Genomic DNA, 22,341 nt, shown 5'->3' with positions numbered 1-22,341 from the left:
GCTAGGAGTGATAGAACCTTCCAACAGCCCTTAGTCCAGTCCGGTGGTGCTAGTGCCAAAAGCCGCTCCACCGGGCACCACGCCAGAACTGAGGTTCTGTGTGGATTACCGGGGACTGAACTCCGTTACAAAGACTGATGCTCATCCGATCCCTAGGGCGGATGAATTAATTGACCGGCTAGGAGCTGCCCAATATCTAAGTACCTTTGACCTCACTTCAGGGTACTGGCAGATCTCCTTGACAGATGGAGCAAAGGAAAGGTCAGCCTTCTCCACGCCTGAGGGACACTTCCAATTTTGTGTGATGCCCTTTGGGCTCAAAAATGCCCCCGCCACATTTCAGCGGCTGGTGAATCAGGTCCTCTCTGGAATGGAGAGTTTCTCAGCTGCTTACCTGGATGACATTGCTGTCTTCAGTAGCAGTTGGGAGGACCATTTGCAACATTTGCAAGCAGTTCTCCAGGCCCTGAAACAAGCTGGATTGACCATCAAAGCCAGCAAATGCCAGATTGGGCAGGGGTCGGTTGTGTACCTTGGACACTTGGTGGGTAGGGGGTCAGTGCAGCCCCTGCAGGCAAAGATTGAGGCAATCATGGCCTGGGAACCCCCCAAGACACAGACTGAGGTCCGAGCTTTCCTGGGCCTCACAGGCTACTACAGTCGCTTTGTGAAGGGATATGGCACTATTGTAGCGCCCCTCACAGAGCTCACCTCAAAGAAACAACCTCGACGGGTAGTTTGGACGAAAGCTTGTCAGCAAGCTTTTGAGAAACTGAAGCAGGCAATGTGTGCAGCACCGGTCCTGAGGGCCCCAGACTTCTCCAAGGAGTTCATTGTCCAGACAGATGCATCAGAACATGGCATTGGGGCAGTGTTATCGCAACTAAATGAAGAGGGCCTGGATCAGCCTGTGGTCTTTTTATCCAGGAGACTGCTTCCCCGGGAACAGAAGTGGAGTGCAATTGAGAGGGAAGCTTTTGCGGTGGTGTGGGCTCTGAAGAAGCTGCGGCCATACCTGTTTGGCTCGCACTTCCTGGTTCAGACTGACCACCGACCCCTTCGTTGGCTAATGCAGATGAAGGGGGAGAATCCCAAGCTGTTGAGGTGGTCCATCTCCCTACAGGGAATGGACTTCCGGGTGGAACATCGGCCTGGAGTGGACCACGCCAATGCAGACGGTCTCTCCAGGTATTTCCGCCTTAGTGATGAGGACTCCCAAGGGGTTGGGTAGTTCTCCCCACTTTCAGCTGGGGGGGACGCGTGTTAGACCTGTCTGGCTTTTTGCGTAGTCCTTCCAATTAATTATTTATTTTGTCCCCCTTTTTGCCCCTCATGCCCTTATTAACTTTTTGTGTCCACTAGATTTTTCAAGGTGTTGGTCATGGGGATAGGCGCTTTTTCACCCTCATAATTTTTCACCTCAGGCCTAGAGGCCTTTTCTGACAGGAATATAGTTGGAGTCACAAAATGGTGGCTACCAACTGTCCTAACTGGCAAACCTAGAACCTGTCCCATAGCGTAGAATAGGGCATTCCAGAACCTTCTGGTCCCTTCTGGACCTCTGAGGGTCAGCCTATAAAAGGCGGAATGCTGGGCAGCCATTTGGTCCTACCAGAGAGAGGCTGGCTGGAGGACAGGCTGTAGCGGAAGGTGGGGGTAGGATAGTCAAAGGGTTGACCTCCCAGTCTGGGGACGCTCCTTATTGATTCACCACCCGACCTCCCTTTGGTTACTTGTCCTGACCCCGCTGGGTGAGAAGTCTTGGAGACCCTGGGTACCAATTCTCTCCTGGTCCCAGTATAAGGCGTGGGTGAGGAAGCTCGTATGAAGTAAGGCTCAATCCCCCGGGACAGAGAGAGAAGAGGAAAGGACCATCTAGCCTTTCCAATCGACCCCCTCCTATTTCCCCCCACATCTAGTGTTGTGGGTCTGAACTGCCTTAAGAGCTCAAGAGTGCTAATCCTGCTCTGGGACATCATAAAGGATTGTGCCACTGAGTAAAACAACACCCGACTTCCTCCTTACCCTTGGTTTTATCAGTGTCCTGTGGGAGCTGAGGGAGATTGCCGCGCTCCAGCCGGGTGCCCCCTGCCTGCGCCTCCAGCTGTATCCTGGGTTGTGGCAGGGAGACTCAGTGAGGCCGACGAGCGGTAGTGTCCTTGGGCCGCTTCTGCGTGAGGGAGAGGGAGAGGCGTCTTCCCTTGGTGTTCGCGCAGTGAGGGCGGATCGGGAGGAAGTGCCCGGAGGCTCGAGTGAGAGGCGGCGCCAGCGTGGGTGAACCGCGCATGTCAGAAGGAGTAGTGTTTCTCTTCCGACCGACGCTGTGGAGAAGTGAGGAGAAGCGCCGGGAGCCCAACAGCGGCTTGTAAGCTTTGTTCTGTTTTCCCTCCTCTGCTTGAGCGCCACACAGAGGAGCTGGCCCGAGCGGGGAGGGGAGAGCTGAGGAGCCGGTAGCGGCCTGGGGGTTATTGCTGAATCTACCTTTCCTTTCCGCTCGAGCGCCACACGGAGGAGCTGGCCCGAGTGGGGAGGGGGAGCTGAGGAGCCCCTAGAGGCTAGATAGTCTTTTCAGCATTCGGCTCCTTGGCCTTGCCGGCTTTTTGCCCCCTTCTTCTGACGCAGTAAGACTCCAAGCATCAACTCCACCACAAGTAAGGAGATGACCAAGAGGGGGAAGTGACTTCCATAAAGAGAGTAAAACAAGTGCAAGGGATTGAGACATAACAAGTAGTCAAACAGAGAATCTGTTCCAAGGTGTGCAGTGCCCTTGAGGAATCCCTAATGGGGCTTCATTGAATGCTTGCTTAATTGAGAATAGCCAGTTCTTCTGTGGTCAGTAGTGAAGGGGAAGGAAATGTGTAACCTTTTCTAGAGGAGTACAGGCTCCTCTACATGGGAACTATTGTTCTATGATGCGAAAGTGATAAGTCCATTAAAGTGGGAATTGTACTATTAGCTCTGAAAGGTGTAATACATGTCTGGCCAAATGTGATGTACTGTTAATGCTGGATGATGATATGATTTAGCAATTTAAAAGTATTATTATTGTTTTCAGGACAAATTGTAATGTACTAAATTGTGATTCCTGACAACAAGAGAACAAATAATATTTTTATAAACCAGCTCATATTTTTCCATATTTGGGTGTAGTGTCCTTTTTGTGTGTTATTGCGTTAATTTACTGCTGGGAAGTTTGCAACCTTCACACATGTGCCTCTAGTGAATGTGACTTACCCTAGGCCAGGCTACCCTAGGTGACCTGACATCCCAGGTTTCCAACACCGGGGAAGTATGGAATTCTAAAATTGACAACAACATAGAATTATTTGCCAAACTTATTTTGAGACTTTTTAGGTTGCCTCTTATAGACTGCACCTACTGTTAAAATTCAAGATGACACGTAATCAATGGTGTCTTCATTCAAGCAGGAGCGTCTTTAAATGTGCGCTACCGATATTCAATCATTTGCCGTGCCTGTAGGATATACAGATAGTACCATGTGATCTAGATAATATTCTCCTAGGTCTAAAGTCTATTTTTAACAGTGCCTGTTTATATATACCAGTAAGGTTTATGCCTAATGATTAGACTCAGGCTGTCCACTTCAACACCTTTGCTGATAGTCTTGGTGCCTATATGGAATGAACATAACGTGCTAGTTCAATTTAACGGAAGTGCATATAACTATGGCTAAAATTCTACCAATCTCTCACTCCTCCTGTTATAGGGGGGTCAGTACATACCGGTTAGGGCGTACACTGTAACTTCACAGCCTGAGTGTAGCAACGCTCTCCTCTTTTCTTCCAGAGCTGTGTGCACGGAGCTGGTAGTGTAGATCACGTGGTTGTTACCGTAATTCTTTAGCCTGTATCGGTAAAAGAATCTTCTTACTCACTAGATGTCGGTTTAATCGTATTACATTTCTAATGTTGTCCCTGCCAAAAATTACTTATGCATATTAATGTTGGGGCATCATTTTAGAATCGTACTCCATATTTCCTTTACAGAAATTTCTAATATTGGAGTTGAGTTTCATAAAGAGGCGATGTTACTCGAGTGGGATACACGGGGCTATGGCATTAGAGTTTTACATGAGGGTTCTTAACCATCTCCCCTCCTCAGTTAACTTAAGATAGGGCCATGTTGCAATTTGGGCACTCTGTCTCTTTCCCTTACCAAAGTCGGGGTCCCACTTTCTACCACATCCTCCCAGAACCATTTAAAATACAAAAGCGGGCCCAGTTCCTTACCTTAAAATTTCGGCGAACCTGCATCTGGCAGCGGACTGCTTCCCCAAGACTGGTGAAGACAGGCGTTTCCCGCGGACTATATATACTCGTTCTAATTTGATAATTGCATAGCAATTAGCACACAATTAGTGTTTGGTTTGGCTTGGAGCCAGAACAGTGGGCACCATTTTGGTAGTTTGTTGTTATAACTACCAAACTACAAGATCGCGTCATCGATCCCGGGTTTCCATTGCATGCCGCTTTTACTTTTCATACTACTATGAAACAGTTGTTGTGTTAGTATCGCCCGTATCGTGTAAGTACTGATACTGTTCGCCGGACATAGTTGTATTTGTTACCGGTCCTTGTCGTAATGTTACTGAATAAAATGAAATACGGTACTATCGCTTGCCTCACACTTATAGCACACGCTATATACATTGTCTTCTTTCTTTTTTTTATTTATTATTTTATTTCTGGCTCTTGGTACTAGTTTAAGCAGGCAAAAGCCTGAATTATGTTTATTTTGCAATTAGAGATCCTCTCTCGGGACTTGGGGGAAAATGGCCGCCATTTTGGTAGTTCTTATTACATACTCTCGGTCTGTTCTGCATAATGCCAGCGTTTCTAATTGCATGAGCCTGGCAACATGATCTGTATAATAACAATTTAATTAAAAGAAGACAGGAGGTGGGGGGGCCAATTTAGGAGACAATTTACTACAAAGGGGGGGGGGGAACAAACTACACCAACAATTTGCCACATTTGTCATACATTACACTCTTGATGTCGGCCTCATGTATGGCTTATACCATTAACCTCCTTTTATTAAGCTCAATTCTAAAATTGATTATGTCACATTGGAATCATTAACCTCCTTTTTATTACTTCAATTATAAATTCAATTATACAATGCTAGGTTCATAACTTGCATTACATCTATAAGCAATTATTGCATTTCTTAATTTCATTACCATGTTTCAGTGATATTACTGGTTTTTACATCACTATGCTTCTATCAAACCAATTAATCGTTAGTTCCAGTCATATTCATATTGAAATTTCTGAGAATTATTGGTTCTATCTTACCAATGTTCTTCGATTTAAACAGGTTTCTCTGAGGCTATCTAATCATTCTATCCCATTCCTCAAGGCCATTGAGTCCTAAATAGTATGATTTAAATTTGGACATATAGAACTGTTCTCTCTGTTTCCGCCTTTTGTTGGAGTCACCGCCTCTCACTGAGATCTTGATTTTTTTCTAAGATAAACCACTTAAGGTCATCCATATTATGTTTCTCTGAGATCCAGTGCTCCACTAAAGGGGCATTCTTTCTCTGATTCCTTATTGCTGATCGATGTTCCGTAAGGCGTAAACGTATTTCGCGTCCTGTTTCCCCTATGTAACATTTGTTACATGGACAAAGCACAAGGTACACTACATTTGATGTTCGACAGTAACATGATCGTTCATCCAATGGGTAATGCCATTAATTTCCAATTTGTCATTTTTAATGATACTCTTGCAATGAGAGCACGACCCACATGGCAGGTTTCCCCTGATGGGAACGTTGTTAAGAATGTTTCTCTGTCCACTAGTTTTGGGTTCTCTAAACGTATGTACTAAATGGTTTCTGATGGTCTTATTTCTCCGGTAAGCATAAGTGGGTTTTGCTATTGGTGTTACTCCTACCTTATTTAATATTCCCCAGTTTTTGTTAATCAGATTTTTAACTTTATTACTAAATCCGTTATAGTCAGATACCATAATGATGCCATCATTTCGATCATTAGTTCTTGTGGATGTCTCGAACAGACTATCCCGGTTATAATATTTGGCACTCTTATATGCTTGTTTGATTAAACGTTTGGGGTACCCTCGCTGTGCTAGCTTTTCTCTTAGGATTTCTGCATGTTTTCCATAGCTGATTCTGTCACTACAATTACGCCTAATCCGTAAGAGTTGACTGAATGGTATCCTGTCTTTCTGGCATTTGGGGTGGTAGCTTGTATGATGTAGCAAGGTGTTACGATCTGTGGGTTTTACATACAACTCTACATTGAGTGCTCCTTCTTTTTCATAAATCCTGATATCTAAAAAATCTACAGCTGATTGACTTTTGCTGGAAGTAAACTTTAGATTTGGGTCCCCACAATTGATCCATTCAAGGAAGTTATCTAGATCCCCTTCAGGACTGTCCCAGATAAAGAAAATGTCGTCTACAACTCTAGACCAACACTTCACATTCTCGAAAAAGGGACACATCTCATTGTAAATATGCTTGGTTTCGAATCTCCCTACATAGAGGCATGCCAAGCTGGGAGCACATGTGGCTCCCATGCTGGTGCCCTTGATTTGACAGTAATGATCGTGCTTGAATAGAAAGATGTTGTTCTTCAAGATTATTTCAATGCATTCTATGATGAAGGTGTTTTGGGCAGTAAGATCCCCTGCTTCATTCCTTAAAATGTCCTCCAACATTTTCACCGTATCCTCTTGCGGGATATTGGTGTATAATGCTTCAATATCTAAGCATACTAACCATTGGGTATCTTTGTTGAATGCTAAGCTTTCTATTTTGGAAATCATGCGAGTTGTGTCTTTTATATAAGATGGTAATAGTGTAACTAGAGGCTGAATAAAATGGTCCACATATTTACTGAGGGGCTCAGTTAACGACTCCATTCCTGACACTATCGGTCGCATGGGAGGATCTTCCAAGTTCTTATGGACCTTGGGGAGCCCATACAGCGCCGGGACCTTAGGGTTTTCATTAATTAAGAACCGATATTCTTCTTCACATATTATGTTGTCTTCCTTAGCGAAGTTAACAACATTGTTAACCTTTTTCTTTAAATTTTCCCATTCTCTAGCACTACTGGATTTATAATGTGTCTCATTCTTCAATAGTTTAAGCATCCTGTTCTCGTAGTCTTCTGTAGTTAAAACAACTATACTCCCTCCCTTATCACCAGGTTTTATAGTGATGTCATCACAGGATGACAAGGACTTTAATGCTTCCCTTTCTTGTTTCGATAGGTTGTTTTGTGTCCACACTTGTGTGTCTAGTAATTTCTCTAAGCCAGTGGTCACTGCCTTTTCAAAGGTATCTACCTCTTGACCTACCATAGCTGTATTAGGTGTCCAGATGGATGGTGGTTTGAGGCCCGGTTTATTATTGGTTTCTCTCTTTTCCTTCCCTTCAAAAAACTTTTTTATTCTAATTTTTCTAAATAGGTCCCTCACATCCCTCTCTATGTTGAATCTACAGCCTGTTGTGCTGGGGGCGAAGCCTAATCCCTTTTCTAAAACACTAATCTCATGTACTGTGAGTTTCTTCTTTGAGAGATTTATTATAGGGGCTTTCAAGTTTACTCTCTCTATTTCTGATTCTTGTGTTGGGGTTATTTGGTTTTCTAATTCTAATCCCAGTCTTTGTGACCTAAAAATCGATACCTTACGTACCTTTGGCTTTTCAGAAGACCAATTTAAACAACTGATAGGAGATTCCTCAAAAACCATGACATTATCTAAAAACGATGATGAGAGGTGGAATAAATTGTGGAACCTAAAGAAAAAAGGCCGACATCAAGAGTGTAATGTATGACAAATGTGGCAAATTGTTGGTGTAGTTTGTTCCCCCCCCCCCTTGTAGTAAATTGTCTCCTAAATTGGCCCCCCCACCTCCTGTCTTCTTTTAATTAAATTGTTATTATACAGATCATGTTGCCAGGCTCATGCAATTAGAAACGCTGGCATTATGCAGAACAGACCGAGAGTATGTAATAAGAACTACCAAAATGGCGGCCGTTTTCCCCCAAGTCCCGAGAGAGGATCTCTAATTGCAAAATAAACATAATTCAGGCTTTTGCCTGCTTAAACTAGTACCAAGAGCCAGAAACAAAATAATAAATAAAAAAAAAGAAAGAAGACAATGTATATAGCGTGTGCTATAAGTGTGAGGCAAGCGATAGTACCGTATTTCATTTTATTCAGTAACATCATTACGACAAGGACCGGTAGCAAATACAACTATGTCCGGCGAACAGTATCAGTACTTATACGATACGGTCGATACTAACACAACGACGGTTTCATAATAGTACGAAAAGTAAAAGCGACATGCAATGGAAACCCGGGATCGATGACGCGATCTTGTAGTTTGGTAGTTATAACAACAAACTACCAAAATGGCGCCCACTGTTCTGGCGCCAAACCAAACACTAATTGTGTGCTAATTGCTATGCAATTATCAAATTAGAACGAGTATATATAGTCCGCGGGAAACGCCTGTCTTCACCAGTCTTGGGGAAGCAGTCCGCTGCCAGATGCAGGTTCGCCGAAATTTTAAGGTAAGGAACTGGGCCCGCTTTTGTATTTTAAATGGTTCTGGGAGGATGTGGTAGAAAGTGGGACCCCGACTTTGGTAAGGGAAAGAGACAGAGTGCCCAAATTGCAACATGGCCCTATCTTAAGTTAACTGAGGAGGGGAGATGGTTAAGAACCCTCATGTAAAACTCTAATGCCATAGCCCCGTGTATCCCACTCGAGTAACATCGCCTCTTTATGAAACTCAACTCCAATATTAGAAATTTCTGTAAAGGAAATATGGAGTACGATTCTAAAATGATGCCCCAACATGAATATGCATAAGTAATTTTTGGCAGGGACAACATTAGAAATGTAATACGATTAAACCGACATCTAGTGAGTAAGATTCTTTTACCGATACAGGCAAAAAAATTACGGTAACAACCACGTGATCTACACTACCAGCTCCGTGCACACAGCTCTGGAAGAAAAGAGGAGAGCGTTGCTACACTCAGGCTGTGAAGTTACAGTGTACGCCCTAACCGGTATGTACTGACCCCCCTATAACAGGAGGAGTGAGAGATTGGTAGAATTTTAGCCATAGTTATATGCACTTCCGTTAAATTGAACTAGCACGTTATGTTCATTCCATATAGGCACCAAGACTATCAGCAAAGGTGTTGAAGTGGACAGCCTGAGTCTAATCATTAGGCATAAACCTTACTGGTATGTATAAACAGGCACTGTTAAAAATAGACTTTAGACCTAGGAGAATATTATCTAGATCACATGGTACTATCTGTATATCCTACAGGCACGGCAAATGATTGAATATCGGTAGCGCACATTTAAAGACGCTCCTGCTTGAATGAAGACGCCATTGATTACGTGTCATCTTGAATTTTAACAGTAAGTGCAGTCTATAAGAGGCAACCTAAAAAGTCTCAAAAAAAGTTTGGCAAATAATTCTATGTTGTCAATTTTAGAATTCCATACTTCCCCGGCCTATAATTGAAGTGGCTCTTATCACAAAGTTTAATAGTGATGATTCAGTCGTCCGGATAATTTATAGAAGGATGCCAATCCTACTAATACAAGTAAGGATAGTTCATGTAATAATCTCGTTATAATGACAGAAAAATGCCCACTACTAGCAATAACTCTCAATAGGGACTCTGTATTAATTGTATGCATTCTTTTTTCTAGAAAGAAGAAATAAATTGTTTTTTAATTCTGTCCGTCCTGAGGAAGGTGCTATAATTGTAACCAACGCACCGAAACGCGTCGACAATGGGACTTTTTAAATGTATACGATATGTATCTATTTTTTTATTTAATTTGTGATCTTAAAACTATATGATTTTACACTATTAATGAGTGACTCTGAGTTAGACACCGTAATACGGAATTGTTAGTCTGTGTAATATTGTACCAGAGCACCCAAGTATATATTGAATGCATTTCTGAATATGGTTTTATCAAATATAAGAGAATCTTTATGAAAATAAATTTTGAGAGAACAAATAATTCATCCTAGTGTGGAGCAATAACATTTTTCAAGTGTCATAGCTGTAAATCAAAAGTCATGGATTTATATGTGTAGGCCTCATGGTCACCAATTGAAAGAATAATTACACAGAAAGGAACCTTTTTTGATAATCACTTGAAACCCAGTCCTTTCTGGTCCTTGGGAAACTCTCTTCTTTATGAGACTGCCGTATAAAAAGGCCTGGATCTGTGTAAAGTCCGACGCACTGAGTTCCACCCGATATGCAGGGTCGGACCAGCCGCCCGCACACCAATTGTGGATGACAATGAGCTTTGTGGCTAGGTAGGAGAGGTGAAGATTGGTTACCCCAATGCCTCCATCAAAAGGGGGATACGACAGTGCGCCAGAGATAAGCGTGGCCTACCCCCTCCCCAGAGAAACCGGGTGAGGACACTGTCCAACTCCCGGAACCAGCTACTCGGCAGGTGGACAGTAATGTTTCGCATTATGTAAAGAAAACAGGGGAGGACCATCATTTTTAACAGTGCACTCCTTCCAAAAGGGTTAAGGGGGAGAGTCTGCCACCTCTTGAGATCCGCCTTCATCCGGACAACCAAAGGCGTGATGTTTAGAGCCCATTCGAGTTCTGGCAGAAGAGCTATCCAAATGCCAAGGTATTTGAGCGAGTGCCTTCAAAGGGGGATTTCCGACTGCCAGTCAAAGCAGTCCCGGGAGGGGTGCAGGGGCACCAGGGTTGACTTCGCCGGGTTGAGGCGGAGTCCAGAGACCCGCTCGAATGCGACAAGGGTCGCCAGACACCTGGGGCCAGAACTATCAGGGTCTGCCAAATAAAGCAAAACGTTGTATGCGCATAGGGCCATCTTGTCCACTTGACTCGAGTCCCAGGCCCATCCCCGAATAAGTGGGTCCTGCCAGATGAGAGCTGCCAGGGGCTCCATTGCCAGCGCGTATAAGAGTGGTGAAAGCGGACACCCCTGGTGCCTACCCCTTCGGATCGGGAAGGCCCTGGACAGATCTCCATTGATGAGTAACTCTGGCTCTGGGGCTAGCGTAGAGAACACTGATCAAATGGCGGAACGAGGGACCGAAACCCATCCTGTCCAGCACATCTTGTAGATATTCCCAATTCACCGTATAAAAGGCCTTCTCGAAGTCCAAGAAGAGTAGGGCCAAGTACTGGGTGTGGCAGCCACGGTGAGCCCGAGCCAGATGGAGCCGGCGAATACAATGGCGAGTGCCTCTGGCAGGCATAAACCCGCATTGGTCGGGGTGGACACAATCTTGCAGAAGGGGTCGGAGCCTCTGAGCCAAGACACTGGCGAAAATCTTAATCTCTGTAATAATCAGTGAAATCGGACACTAGTCCGCACAGATCAGGGAGGGCGGTTGCGTCTTTGGAATGATCACTATCGTGGCAACATCTGATTCGGGCGGGAATGCCCCTACCTCCGCCAAGTGTCGGAAAAGATCTACCAAATGGGGGGCCAGGGCATCCTGAAAGGTCACGTAGAACTCTTGAGGGTACCCGTTGGGACCAGGTGTCTTCCTGGGATGCAGGAGTAAGATAGCGTCCTGGATTTCCTCCCTCCAGGGTAAAAGGACGGTCCAGAGCCTCCGCCGCCTCTGGAGAGAGACCCGGGGTATCTGTCTCGTCCAACAAGTCATCTAGGGAAGCATTCGGGGAACGGGCGGTGTAAAGGGTCTTATAGTAATCCGCGAAGGTTTGTGCAATGGCTGAAGACGTCACCTGAACTTTGGGATAGGACACTAGGTTATGGAGGAGCTTACCATTCTTGTCCCCCCACCCATAAATACGGGCAACCGATGAACGCCAAAGCATCTTGGCAGACTCCAATGACACCCGACGGATCTCCTCACGCACCACGGTCAGCTGACGGGAGGAGTCTCCCGTGAGCGAAGCTGTCTCGAGCCGCTCTGCCTGGGATTCCAGTTGAGCAAGCTGGGCCATCCGTTCTGACCGCTTTGCGTGGACCAATCCCCTGGCCACCCCCCGGATAACGGCCTTGCTCGCCTCCCATAGCGTCCCCTGCAAGGGGACCGAGCCTGTATTGGTGGAGGAAAATTACGCAGTTCCTGGTCATGGGACTCCAGCATCGTCGAATCCTGTAAGAACCAGGCATTAAGCCGCCAGACCGCCCGCGGACCCCTCAGGGGGGTCCCGAGAAGGGAGAGTGATTTGAGATCCCCCTTGGTAGTATCACAGCAGCAGACACTAGCTGGAAGTCCGTGGCCGGAATCAGGATAAGATCGATTCGGGAGTGAGTATGGTGGGCGGCTGGGTTCCACACTCTCCAGACATCACGTAGACCCAAGGTCGAGGACCAGCTTGAGAGGATCTTCGCAGAGGACACGAGCTCCAGATGGCGGCCCCGTCGTATCCCGCAGGGACTGCAGAACGACATTGAAGTCCCCCCCTACTACCATAAGACCCTGTGGGAGGGAGAAGGTCACTTGCGTAAGACCCCGGAGTGTAGGGGGTTGGAGCGGGGGGGGGGAATGTAGAGGCAAAGAAGGCTCAGGGGGCACCCATCAATGATTCCCGAGACCGCCACGTATCGACCCTGTGTATCCGACTCGACGTTAACGAGGGTAAAGGGAAGCCCTTTCCTCAGCAAGATGGCCACCCCTCGGGAGCCCCGTGTAAACCCAGAGTGCCAGACCCTTTCAAAGCCATATCGAGCTAGGAAGTTGCATTGTGTACCCAGGAGGTGCGTCTCTTGGAGGAATAGAATGTCCGGCTTGTGGCGATGAGCAGCGCGGAGGACAGCTGTGTGCTTGATTCGGTCCAGGAGGCCATTGACGTTCCAAGAAAGGAAGTGGAGAGGTCTAGTAAGGATAGAGGTCATCTAAGGGAGGAACTGTGGAGGGCCGGATAACTACGTGGATCCCTACCGATCCGGGGGAGGACACCTCCCTTCCTCCGGGCCCAGGATCGGAGTCGTGGTATTTGGTAGTCAGCCCATCAATCTTGGGAATCGGGGAAAGGAGGTAGGTAACTGCCAGTAGGAACCCCCAGTGGCGGCCAATAGGCGGCCAAAAATAAAAAAAACGATGAAGGACGTGATCTGCATGCCCATTGGGAATCAATCAGAGGATCGTAAGTGGCAAGATGAACTGCAACCAGCGGCCCGTAGGCGGCTAAACAAAACAAACTGTATGGAAGATGTGATCTGCACGTCAATTGGTAATCGGACAAAGAAATACAGATGTGAAGATACAGCAACCAGCGGACCGTAGGCGGCTAAACAAAACAAACTGCCAAGGGACAACGGTCCCCCGCCCAACCCAGTCCCTCCAACTCCCCCACCCTACACTTCTGAAGTGGAAGCAACTGTTGCCCAAAACCCCAACTATTAACTACACCACTAAAAGGCGATACGCTACTCTAAAACGGTTAGCTACAATCAGTCAGGAGCATGACTGGGTCGGACCCCCCTCCATATATATTCAGATGCATGCCCACAATAGAGACGTTTGGAGTAGATAACAAAGAAAACAGAAGATGTTTTGAGTCCAGGGTTGTGGAATCTAACTGGGGGGCACTACCAACCAGAATATAAGATCCTTAATTATTGCCCGGCGGTGTCGCCTCTTGAACCCACAAAGAAGTTAAACTATTGAAGAGGCAGGCGCTGGAGACTGGAAGGCAGGAAACAAGGTTTTTATTCGCTCAGGAGGAGAACACAACGAAAACGGACAGAAGGTATCGTTCTGAGGTGCTCTAACTGCATCCCCGAGGCCTGGCCTCTTATACACAAGTTTATCTCTTTATTACATGTAACACATTCTCGTTGATACTTTGATGTACGGAAAGACATCCTCAGAATCCTCCCTTCCCAGCCCGTTCCCACGCAAGGTTACAGTGGAAGTCCCCGCCCCGTTCACAACAGGTGATGATCATCGCACAGCTGGGTATTCCGCCGATTCACGGAGTGTGCGGGTTTCGATCGGATCTCGTGGGATGGGGGGCTTTGATCATCTCGGGGGTCCTTTGAGGAGGGAAGCTTTCTATTGTATGGGGAGGGGCAAGGGGTTGGTATCGGCAGAGCTAGGTGTCTGCCTGGGAACGGGGAAGACAATCGGGCACTCGGGGAAAAGGGGTTTTCGTCAAAGGGCCGGAGATCATGAAAGGGAGGCAGGGAGGTGTCGCGTTGGGAACCGGATGAGGGCCTGGGAGAGAGCAGCGCCGAAGAGGGGTTTATGACTCAAGGCAGGTGCAAGCAGGGGGTTGCCAGTGAAGCTAGGAGGGAGAGAGAGGCGCGCTGGCTCTCGGCGAGAGCAGGGAAGCCATGGTGTTCAAAATGGCGGCTGTTTTACGCGCACAAAAGGTTTAAGGAGAGCAAGAGGGCGCCGATAATGTTGACGGTTTTCAGCCTAACTTTCAACAGTCCTCCCTTTTCAACATATCTAGCCAACTTGCTTACTCAATGTCAATTTTCATCAAATTCCTAACTTCGGTATCATACAATGCTCTCATATGTTCGCTTCCAATGTCCACAGTTTTGGGAAAAATACAACTCGCACATAAAGAACACATAGGTGGCAAACATTGAATTCCTAAGCATAGGCCACATATTACAACTACGGGAATCAGGATAATGGTGAGTAGTCTCCAGCCCCAGCTTTTGACTGTGTCCCAGAACCAACCACCAAGCGACCATTCTTCTTGCTCTTGGTGAACTTCCGAAGAGAGTCTGTGAAGATGTTCGATGGCTTTGTACACTGAGGGTGAGTTGTCCGGTATGTATGTACAACAGCTGGCCCCAATAATGCGACATGCTCCTCCACGGTCCGCCAGAACCACATCTAGAACGAGGCGGTTCTGCAGAGCCACCAAACGGACCGCTTGGAGCTCGGCAGTGTTGTTGGCAAAGATGCCCGCTGTGATGTTCATGGTTGTCTCGACTGCCTGAGTCAAATGTCGGATGGCACGGCTGTTTGCCATCGGGCCCCAGAGGGGGACGAGTCCTTTCATAGCATCGAGGAACTGTGCCCCTGTTGAGTCGGCTTGCTCAACGTCTTTGGCTCGTTTTTGTCTGTGGTGATTCGCTGGGGCCACATAAGTTGGAGGAAGGACGAAGGAGATGTAGCAAGTGCCCCCCCAGCCTTTGGGGAGCCAGGTGTAGGCCTTCGTGCCGCAGATGAAATACATGTTTGGGGATGACACAAAGGAAGGTGGATCCGTGGAGTCCAAAGTTCTGGTAAAGCGGCAAGCTCTGTGACCCACCAGCTGTGTCCCAAGTCCTTCTACACACATGTGGCCTGTGACGTTGATGACCGTCAGGGCCACAGTCAGAGTGGCAGCCGTTCGTTTCCGCAGATAGGAGAAGGTGGGTCTGGTTGGATTGTTGAACACCTGCATTTCGATTCGTTCTTTGGCCGGGATGTCCATTTGGATCGAGTCGCTGGGGGTCAGCGGGCAGAAGTGTGTCTTTGTCTTGTTTCGCCCGGCCCCATGAGAAGAATGTGCTGCAGTTCTGCTGGAGGTGGCATTGTCCGTATAGCTCTCTTGCAGGAGGATCAGCCAGGCAAGACAGGAGCCGTGGACGGAGAAGGGTGAAGGGATGAATGGTATTGAATGTCCAGTGGCATGGGGTAACAACCCACAGATCCAGCAGTTGGTGGCGTTGGTGGCAAGATTGTGCTGGTGAAGTAGCTGCACGAAGGAGTTGTTCCAAAACTCCTTTCGCCTCTCTCTTAGTTGGGGAGAGAGCGAAATTAGATAATGTTCCTTCATGGTGGTAGGCTGAGCAGTGGTTAGGAATGTTTCGTGAGCAGGTGCGTGTTCTTCCATAATCCAGAGCGTAGTCATGAGGAGAAAACAGAGGAGGATTACGACGAAGAGTGCAATTGTCTTTGAGCTATGGAGTCTGTCTGTTCTCGGATTTCTGTAGTGGGTATTTCCTGTTGTCTCAGTCGGCTTCTTGTTTGGCGCTTCCATCATCTTCTTATCTGGCGCTTCCATCATCTTCGTCTTCAAGGTGCTCGGTAGTGGGCAGGACCACAGACTTAGTTTTAGCTTCTCTCCAGGTAACCCTTGGTAGTTTGGGTCACCGTTCTGAGATTCTTTAACCTAGTTCGTGGCCTACTTAGCCGAAGCTCCCTCCTTTCGACGCAGGAAATACCCTTCTCGAGATGGCACAGTGGGGTCAGGATGTCTTGAAAGTTCAAGTGTCTCAGTATCAGGGTAGCAGTTCAACGATGGTCGGTCCTGGTTCAGGAGCTCTTCTTGGGTGTTGACGGTGTCTGTCGTGGCCAGGGCTGGAGAGACCTTTTTGCAGTGATGAGCGTGCAGCCAGTGTTTCTTCCCCTCCACTCGAAGTGCGGTCCGAGTGGTGATCAGCACTTGCCAGGGGCCCGTCCACCGGGGTTCCAAACTCTTTGATCGCTGAAAATTTCGGATCAGCACGAAGTCCCCCGGCTGGATGGCGTGGCCCGGACCCCTGGAAGCATCGGGGATGGCCTGCTGCACCTGCTGATGAAGGACAGACAAAGTTTCAGTCAATTTGTACAGATAATCAGACATTAGGACATCCGGAACGTCATGAATGGAAGTTGGTTTCGGGGCAGACCAGACGCTCATGGGTCGGCCGAAGACAACTTCATAAGGGGTTAAGTGATGTCGGGTGGGGGTGGAGCGCATCGATAGCAATGCCAGTGGGAGGGCGTCTGGCCATTTCAGGCCCGTCGTAGCCACTATTTTGGCCAGTTTAAGCTTTAGTGTGGCATTGTGTCGTTCGACAAGCCCAGCAGATTGGGGGTGGAAGACTGCGTGGAATTTCTGTTTAATACCCAGCCCATTTAGGATGAGCTGGATAACGTTGGCTACAAAGTGGGGGCCATTATCACTCCATAAAACACGACAGAGGCCATAACGGGGGAAAAACTCCTTTAACAGGACCTTTGCAGTGGCCATAGCGGTGTTGTCACGGGTTGGATATGCTTCCACCCATTTGCTAAATGCGCACACCACGACAAGTACATATTTCAGGCCTTGGCATCTGTCTAGCTGGATGTAGTCCATCTGCAGGACTTCAAATGGGTGGTTTGGGACCCCAAATCCCCCCCGGGGTACTACAGTTCCCTTCCCGGGGTTGTGTTGCAGGCATATTAAGCATTGTTGGACCAGGCGTTTGGCGGAATCTGGGATCTTGTCGTTGTGCCAAACCCTGGAGACAAGTTCGATCATGGGGGCTGATCCTATGTGGGCAGGGGAGTGTGCCATGGTTAATATGGGAATCAAGTATGAATCAGGTAGCGGCCATCTGTTCGCATCTTTTGTCCGCCAGCAGCCTTCATCGTCTTTCAATCCCACCCGTGCCCATTCAGTCAATTCGTGTTGTGTGCTAGCCGTTTGTATGTCTCTAATTGTGTCCTTGGCGTCAGTCCAGTTTTCTGCTTGTGACCTGGTCACGTACATATGTGTTGTCGTTCTATTTTCAGCTGTCGTTCGGGCGGTGATGTCGGCTAGTGCATTTCCCTGTCCAATAATGTCTGTCACTTTCTTGTGTGCCTGGCATTTGATAACGGCAAGTTTGTTGGGGAGGAGGACAGCTTCGATTAAGGCGGAGACTAAATCCCCGTGCAAAATGGGTGTGCCGTGTGAGGTCAAGTATCCTCTCTCCCTCCAGAGGAGCCCAAAATGGTGAACCACCCCGAAGGCATACTGGCTGTCAGTGTAAATGTTCGTTGTGGTTCCTGTTGCCAGGATGCAGGCTCGCGTCAAAGCAATCAGTTCCGCTGCCTGGGCAGATCGCTGGGTGATGCGGGCTGTTTCTACTACAGTTCGAGCCGTGGTGACTGCATAGGCAGCGGAAGTGGTACCATCGGAGAGTTTGATGCAAGAACCGTCCACCCACAACTCCCCGTCGGGGTCAGGGAAAGCTGTGTCTCTGAGATCGACCCTACTCCTGGTCTGTTCGTCCGTAAGAGTCACGCAGTCATGTACGGGGTGCACATTGGGATCGTTCTCTGGCAAGGGTAACAGAGTTGCTGGGTTCAGTGTGGTGCATCTTTTCAGGGTGATATGGGGGGCAAGCAAGGTTAGTTCGTATCCAGTCAGTCGTGCACTCGTCAGATGTTGCGTCTTGGTTTGGTTCAGGAGGGTGTCGACTGCATGGGGTACCAGTACCGTGAGGGAATTCGAGAGTACAATCCCCTCACTCTGTCGGATAGAGACTGCAGCAGCAGCTACAGCTCGAAGGCAGGCAGGCAAGGCTCTGGCGACAGGGTCAAGAGTGGCAGAGAAGTAAGCACACGGTCGTTGCTTAGGACCGATGGCCTGGGTCAGGACAGATAAAGCGCACCCCTCCCTTTCGTGAGTGTAAAGGGAGAAGGGCTTTCTGTAATCAGGGGTACCCAGGACAGGGGCTGAGCAAAGGGCATCTCGTAGTTCCGCGAAGGAAGTTTGGCACTCAGGAGTCCAAGGGAGTGGGAAAGGGACGTCTTTGTTTAGGAGAGAGAGCAGTGGTTTTACAACGAGGCTGAAGTTTGGCAACCATTGTCGGCAGAAGGAGGTGAGGCCTAATAGGGAGCGAACCTGCTTCTGGGTTTTAGGGACAGGGGTGTCTAGAATGGTTTGGATTCGATCAGGGGTGAGTTTCCTTCCATCTTTGGACAGAAGGTGGCCCAGGTAAGTGACCTGGGGTAGGCAGAATTGCAACTTCTTCTTGGAGACCTTGTGGCCATTTTCCGCAAGGAAGTGCAAGAGTTGAATGGTGGCGGTAACCGCTAGAGGGGTGGTGTCGGCTGCCAAAAGGATGTCATCGACATATTGTACCAACACCACCCCGTCGGGTAACCGGACTTGGTCTAGTTGCCTTTTGAGGGCCTGGCTGTAGATGCTAGGGCTCTCCGTGTAGCCTTGAGGGGCTCGGCAAAACCTATATGAGCGGGATTTTAGGGTAAAGCCGAAGAGATATCGGCTGTCTGGGTGGATGGGGATGGAGAAGAATGCGTTCTTGAGGTCGATGACGGAAAAGGTGGTGGCGGTGGATGGAATCAAGGTCAGGATGGTGGTGATGTCTGAGACCACAGGGTACTGGGGTACCACCACTTTGTTGATCTCTCGGAGGTCGATGATGAAACGGTATGCTTTCTCATCTCCCTCTCCCTGCTTCTTGATAATGGGCAAGATAGGGCTGTTGCAAACGTTGCTAACCACTTCCTCTACCACTCCTGCGTCTATCAGTGACTGGATAATCATTACCAATGCCTTCTCGCCCTCTGGCGATATCCGATATTGTGGGAGTTTTGGGAGTGTTGCGTCTGGTCGGACAGTAATGTGCACTGGGTCAATTAACATACGCCCTACGTCCGAATCCGCTTTGGCCCACAGATACGGAGGTAGAGTGTCAAGCAGGGACGCGTCAACGTCGGTGATGGAAAACATGTGTCGGGGGGAACAATGTCTAAGCAGAACGGGGTTGTCGTAAAGAAACACTCGAACTCCATCTCGAGAACACCTAATCGTCGCTCGGAAGTGTTTCAGTAAGTCAAGTCCCATAATGGCGTCAGGGCTATTGGAGGAAAGCAAGAACGTGGTGTCGGTGGTGTTGTTTTCTACGTCAAAGAGAATCGGGGCAGACAAAGGGTTAGTGGAGGGCGTTCCATCGAAACCTGTCGATGTTATGAGTGAGCCAGACAAGGGTGCCCTTGGAATCAGTCGTTTAGATAACGCACTACGTGTTGCGCCAGTGTCTACCAGAAATGGAGACTTGGTACCCAGGACCTTAGCAGTGACATAAGGGCCCTGCTGGTCAACATAGAGCTCGACTGGATCCCTCCCTCGCCCTTGGCTGTCCTATGCAAAGGTGTGAGTGTCGTCATAGTCAGATTGTTGATATTGGTTCTGTCTGGGTCGATCGAACGTATTTGGTCTGCTTGATCTGTCGTTCGTTGCGTCATTTGGGGGCCCTCGTGGTGGTCCCTTAGGTCTCGGTCCGTTTGCTACATCCCTGGGGTCTCTGTTTCTGATCATTTCCAGAAGAACTGGGCACTGGGATTTCCAATGGCCAGTCCCTTTGCAGAAAGCGCACTGGTCTTCTCTAAGGTCTGTGCGTCCACTGTAGGGAGTCAGAGTGCGGTCCTGGGGAAATGTAGTCTTAGGGACGTTTGTCTGGTAGTTTCCCCGGTATTGGTCTCGTCCTATAGTCACCCCTTGCAGTTTGGCAATCATCACCCTCTCTTTTAAGTCTTTCTTCTTTTTCTCTGTCGCCCTATCGTTTTCATTTTTCTGATGCTCATAATATTGGGCCATTTGGAGAATCGCTGTAGGTTTGGAGGCTGCCCAACTACTCTCGCTGGCTTGTAGTTTCTGGGAGATTTCCAATGATAGGCCCTTAACATAATTCTGGACAAACAGATGGTGTCCGGTTGCAGTGGTCATGTCCTGGCCGCTGTAATCGGAGAACACCGTTTCAAACCGGGAGAAGTATTCCGATACATCCTCCTGGGGTTTTTGGCGACAGGCTGTTACTATCGACCAGTCCACTTTCTTTTCTGGGATTTGGGTTTTTAATTTCTCTACGATTTTATCTGGGAGGTCTAGAATGGATTTCAACGGCTTTTGTCCTGGTCCCCGTTGTTTGTCCAAGTCATCGAGTTGTGACCAGGTATGTCCGAACAGCTCAAGGTGGTCGACTTTCCGGATTTGCTTCCACACATCAGCTGGTAGACATAACCCGAAGAACAAGTCGATGTCAGCCAGGGTCATGATCGTTGAACCCAGGGCTGTACCCAATTCAGTACAGAAGGCAGTGGGGTTTTTACGTAGGTCGGGTAGAGATTTCCGGAATGTCAGTATCTCTTGCCGGTCCCATGGCTGGTAGACCCAGTTGTATACTACCCTTCCCTTTGCATCTTGGTTGTTTGCATCATCGTGAGTCCCTGTACCTCGAGGGGGAACCCAGTAAGGGGCAGCCTCTCGTATTGGCATCATGGTGTTAGATTGCTCGGTTGGTGGTTCGGTCACTACGGGGGCTGCGGATTTAGCTCCTGGCTTTCGTTCCGTGAGGTGGCGGAAAACCTCAAGCGTACGCGTAAGGAGGTCCGACACATCACACTCGCCCTCATCCCCGATATCGACCTTCCGGTACAGAGTCCTTAGGCTCTCGGGACCTTTGTCTCGATATCGGTCCTCGTATGCATTCAAGACATGATAACACAGTCGTACGGTAAAATGTCGTCTGTGACTCCCTATATACGAGCTGAACATATCTGTGATGTACTCTTCATCATCCTTCCTTTCTACCAGTGTCCTTGCTATTTTGTCGATCCCCGCTCGCTCATCTTTGTCTAGCCTGTTTGTTCTTGCAAGGCCAGCCCCTCGAGTCTCATGGTCGTCTAACGTCGTTGTTGATGCGGGTTTTAATACAAGGGGTTCGGCCGGCACAGAGGCCATTGGGGCCGACGCTGTGGCGGTACCTTTGTTTGTACCTGGGGGTGGCGCGTGCTGCGCCAAGGGTTGAGAGGGGGCATATGGAGGGGGCATGTAGATGATAGGAGGACCTAACAGCAGGTCCTCATTGGCTTGTCGTTTCGAGGGTAAATCAGGGTAGAGCATGGAGGGGGTTCTAACCGGACACTGGCTTGGCGTTTCCCTTTCTAGTTTCTGTTTAGCTTTCTCTCTTTCCTCTATCTCCTTTTTTAGTTTCTGAGCAGCTAGGTGGGCTGCTTTTTGCAGCTCTTTTTCCAACCTACTCTCAGTTTTCTTTTTACGCTGTTCAGTTTCTTTTCGCCACATGCCGAAGCTATCAAGCATAGTAGGTGTTGTCTTGTTTTTACCCAGGGCAGTTTCTAGCGTTTTTATTTTATCGTCATCGAAGGATCCTATCAGGGGCCATTGACTTTCTTGACCCTTTTTTGTATATTTATGCCATAGTTTACTATAGGCAATAGCGGTCAATCCATGCTTCATGAACATGTCCTTATTAGGGGTGCCTTCCAGTGGGGCTGGATGGTCCATCTCTAATAAGCGGTCCGGGCTAAACAGGCTACTAATCAGTGGGGAGAAGACAGACATGACGGCTCGTAACGAGGGACTAAAAAGTCAGCACTGCCTATCTTATCACTAGGTGCAAAGACTGGACAGAATATTTCTATTCTACGTTGTTTGCAGGCAGTGAATACCTCATGGATACAATAACAAAAGACCAATAAATAACAATGGGGAGAATGAGCAGGTCCGCAAAGATTGGCGTTACCTACCCTTTTCACTATCTGCAAAGAGGGTGGTCTCTTCCCTGTTTGCAGACAGGGAATCTCCAGGA

General features: G+C 48.1%; 1 protein-coding gene across 4 annotated transcripts in view; it reads left to right on the top strand.

The window, feature by feature from the left end:
- Window positions 1–22,341, top strand: part of CCDC47 (coiled-coil domain containing 47) — a 353,169-nt gene that overhangs the window by 54,728 nt on the left and 276,100 nt on the right. For 2 of the 4 annotated variants that reach the window (XM_078645052.1, XM_078645049.1), the window contains exon 1: window positions 9,747–9,847. The exons of the other annotated variants lie outside the window; for them this stretch is intronic. In XM_078645052.1, the coding sequence (XP_078501178.1) occupies window positions 9,832–9,847 (16 nt within the window). In that variant the 5' untranslated portion in view covers window positions 9,747–9,831. Of the gene's footprint in view, window positions 1–9,746; window positions 9,848–22,341 lie in introns of those variants that run through there. 4 annotated transcript variants of the gene reach the window in all.

This window comes from Lissotriton helveticus, chromosome 5_1 (genome assembly GCF_964261635.1).
Source record: "Lissotriton helveticus chromosome 5_1, aLisHel1.1, whole genome shotgun sequence".
Taxonomy (NCBI): Eukaryota; Metazoa; Chordata; class Amphibia; order Caudata; family Salamandridae; genus Lissotriton; species Lissotriton helveticus.
Note: the sequence above shows the minus strand (reverse complement) of the source record. Positions and strands in the feature narration are given on the sequence as shown.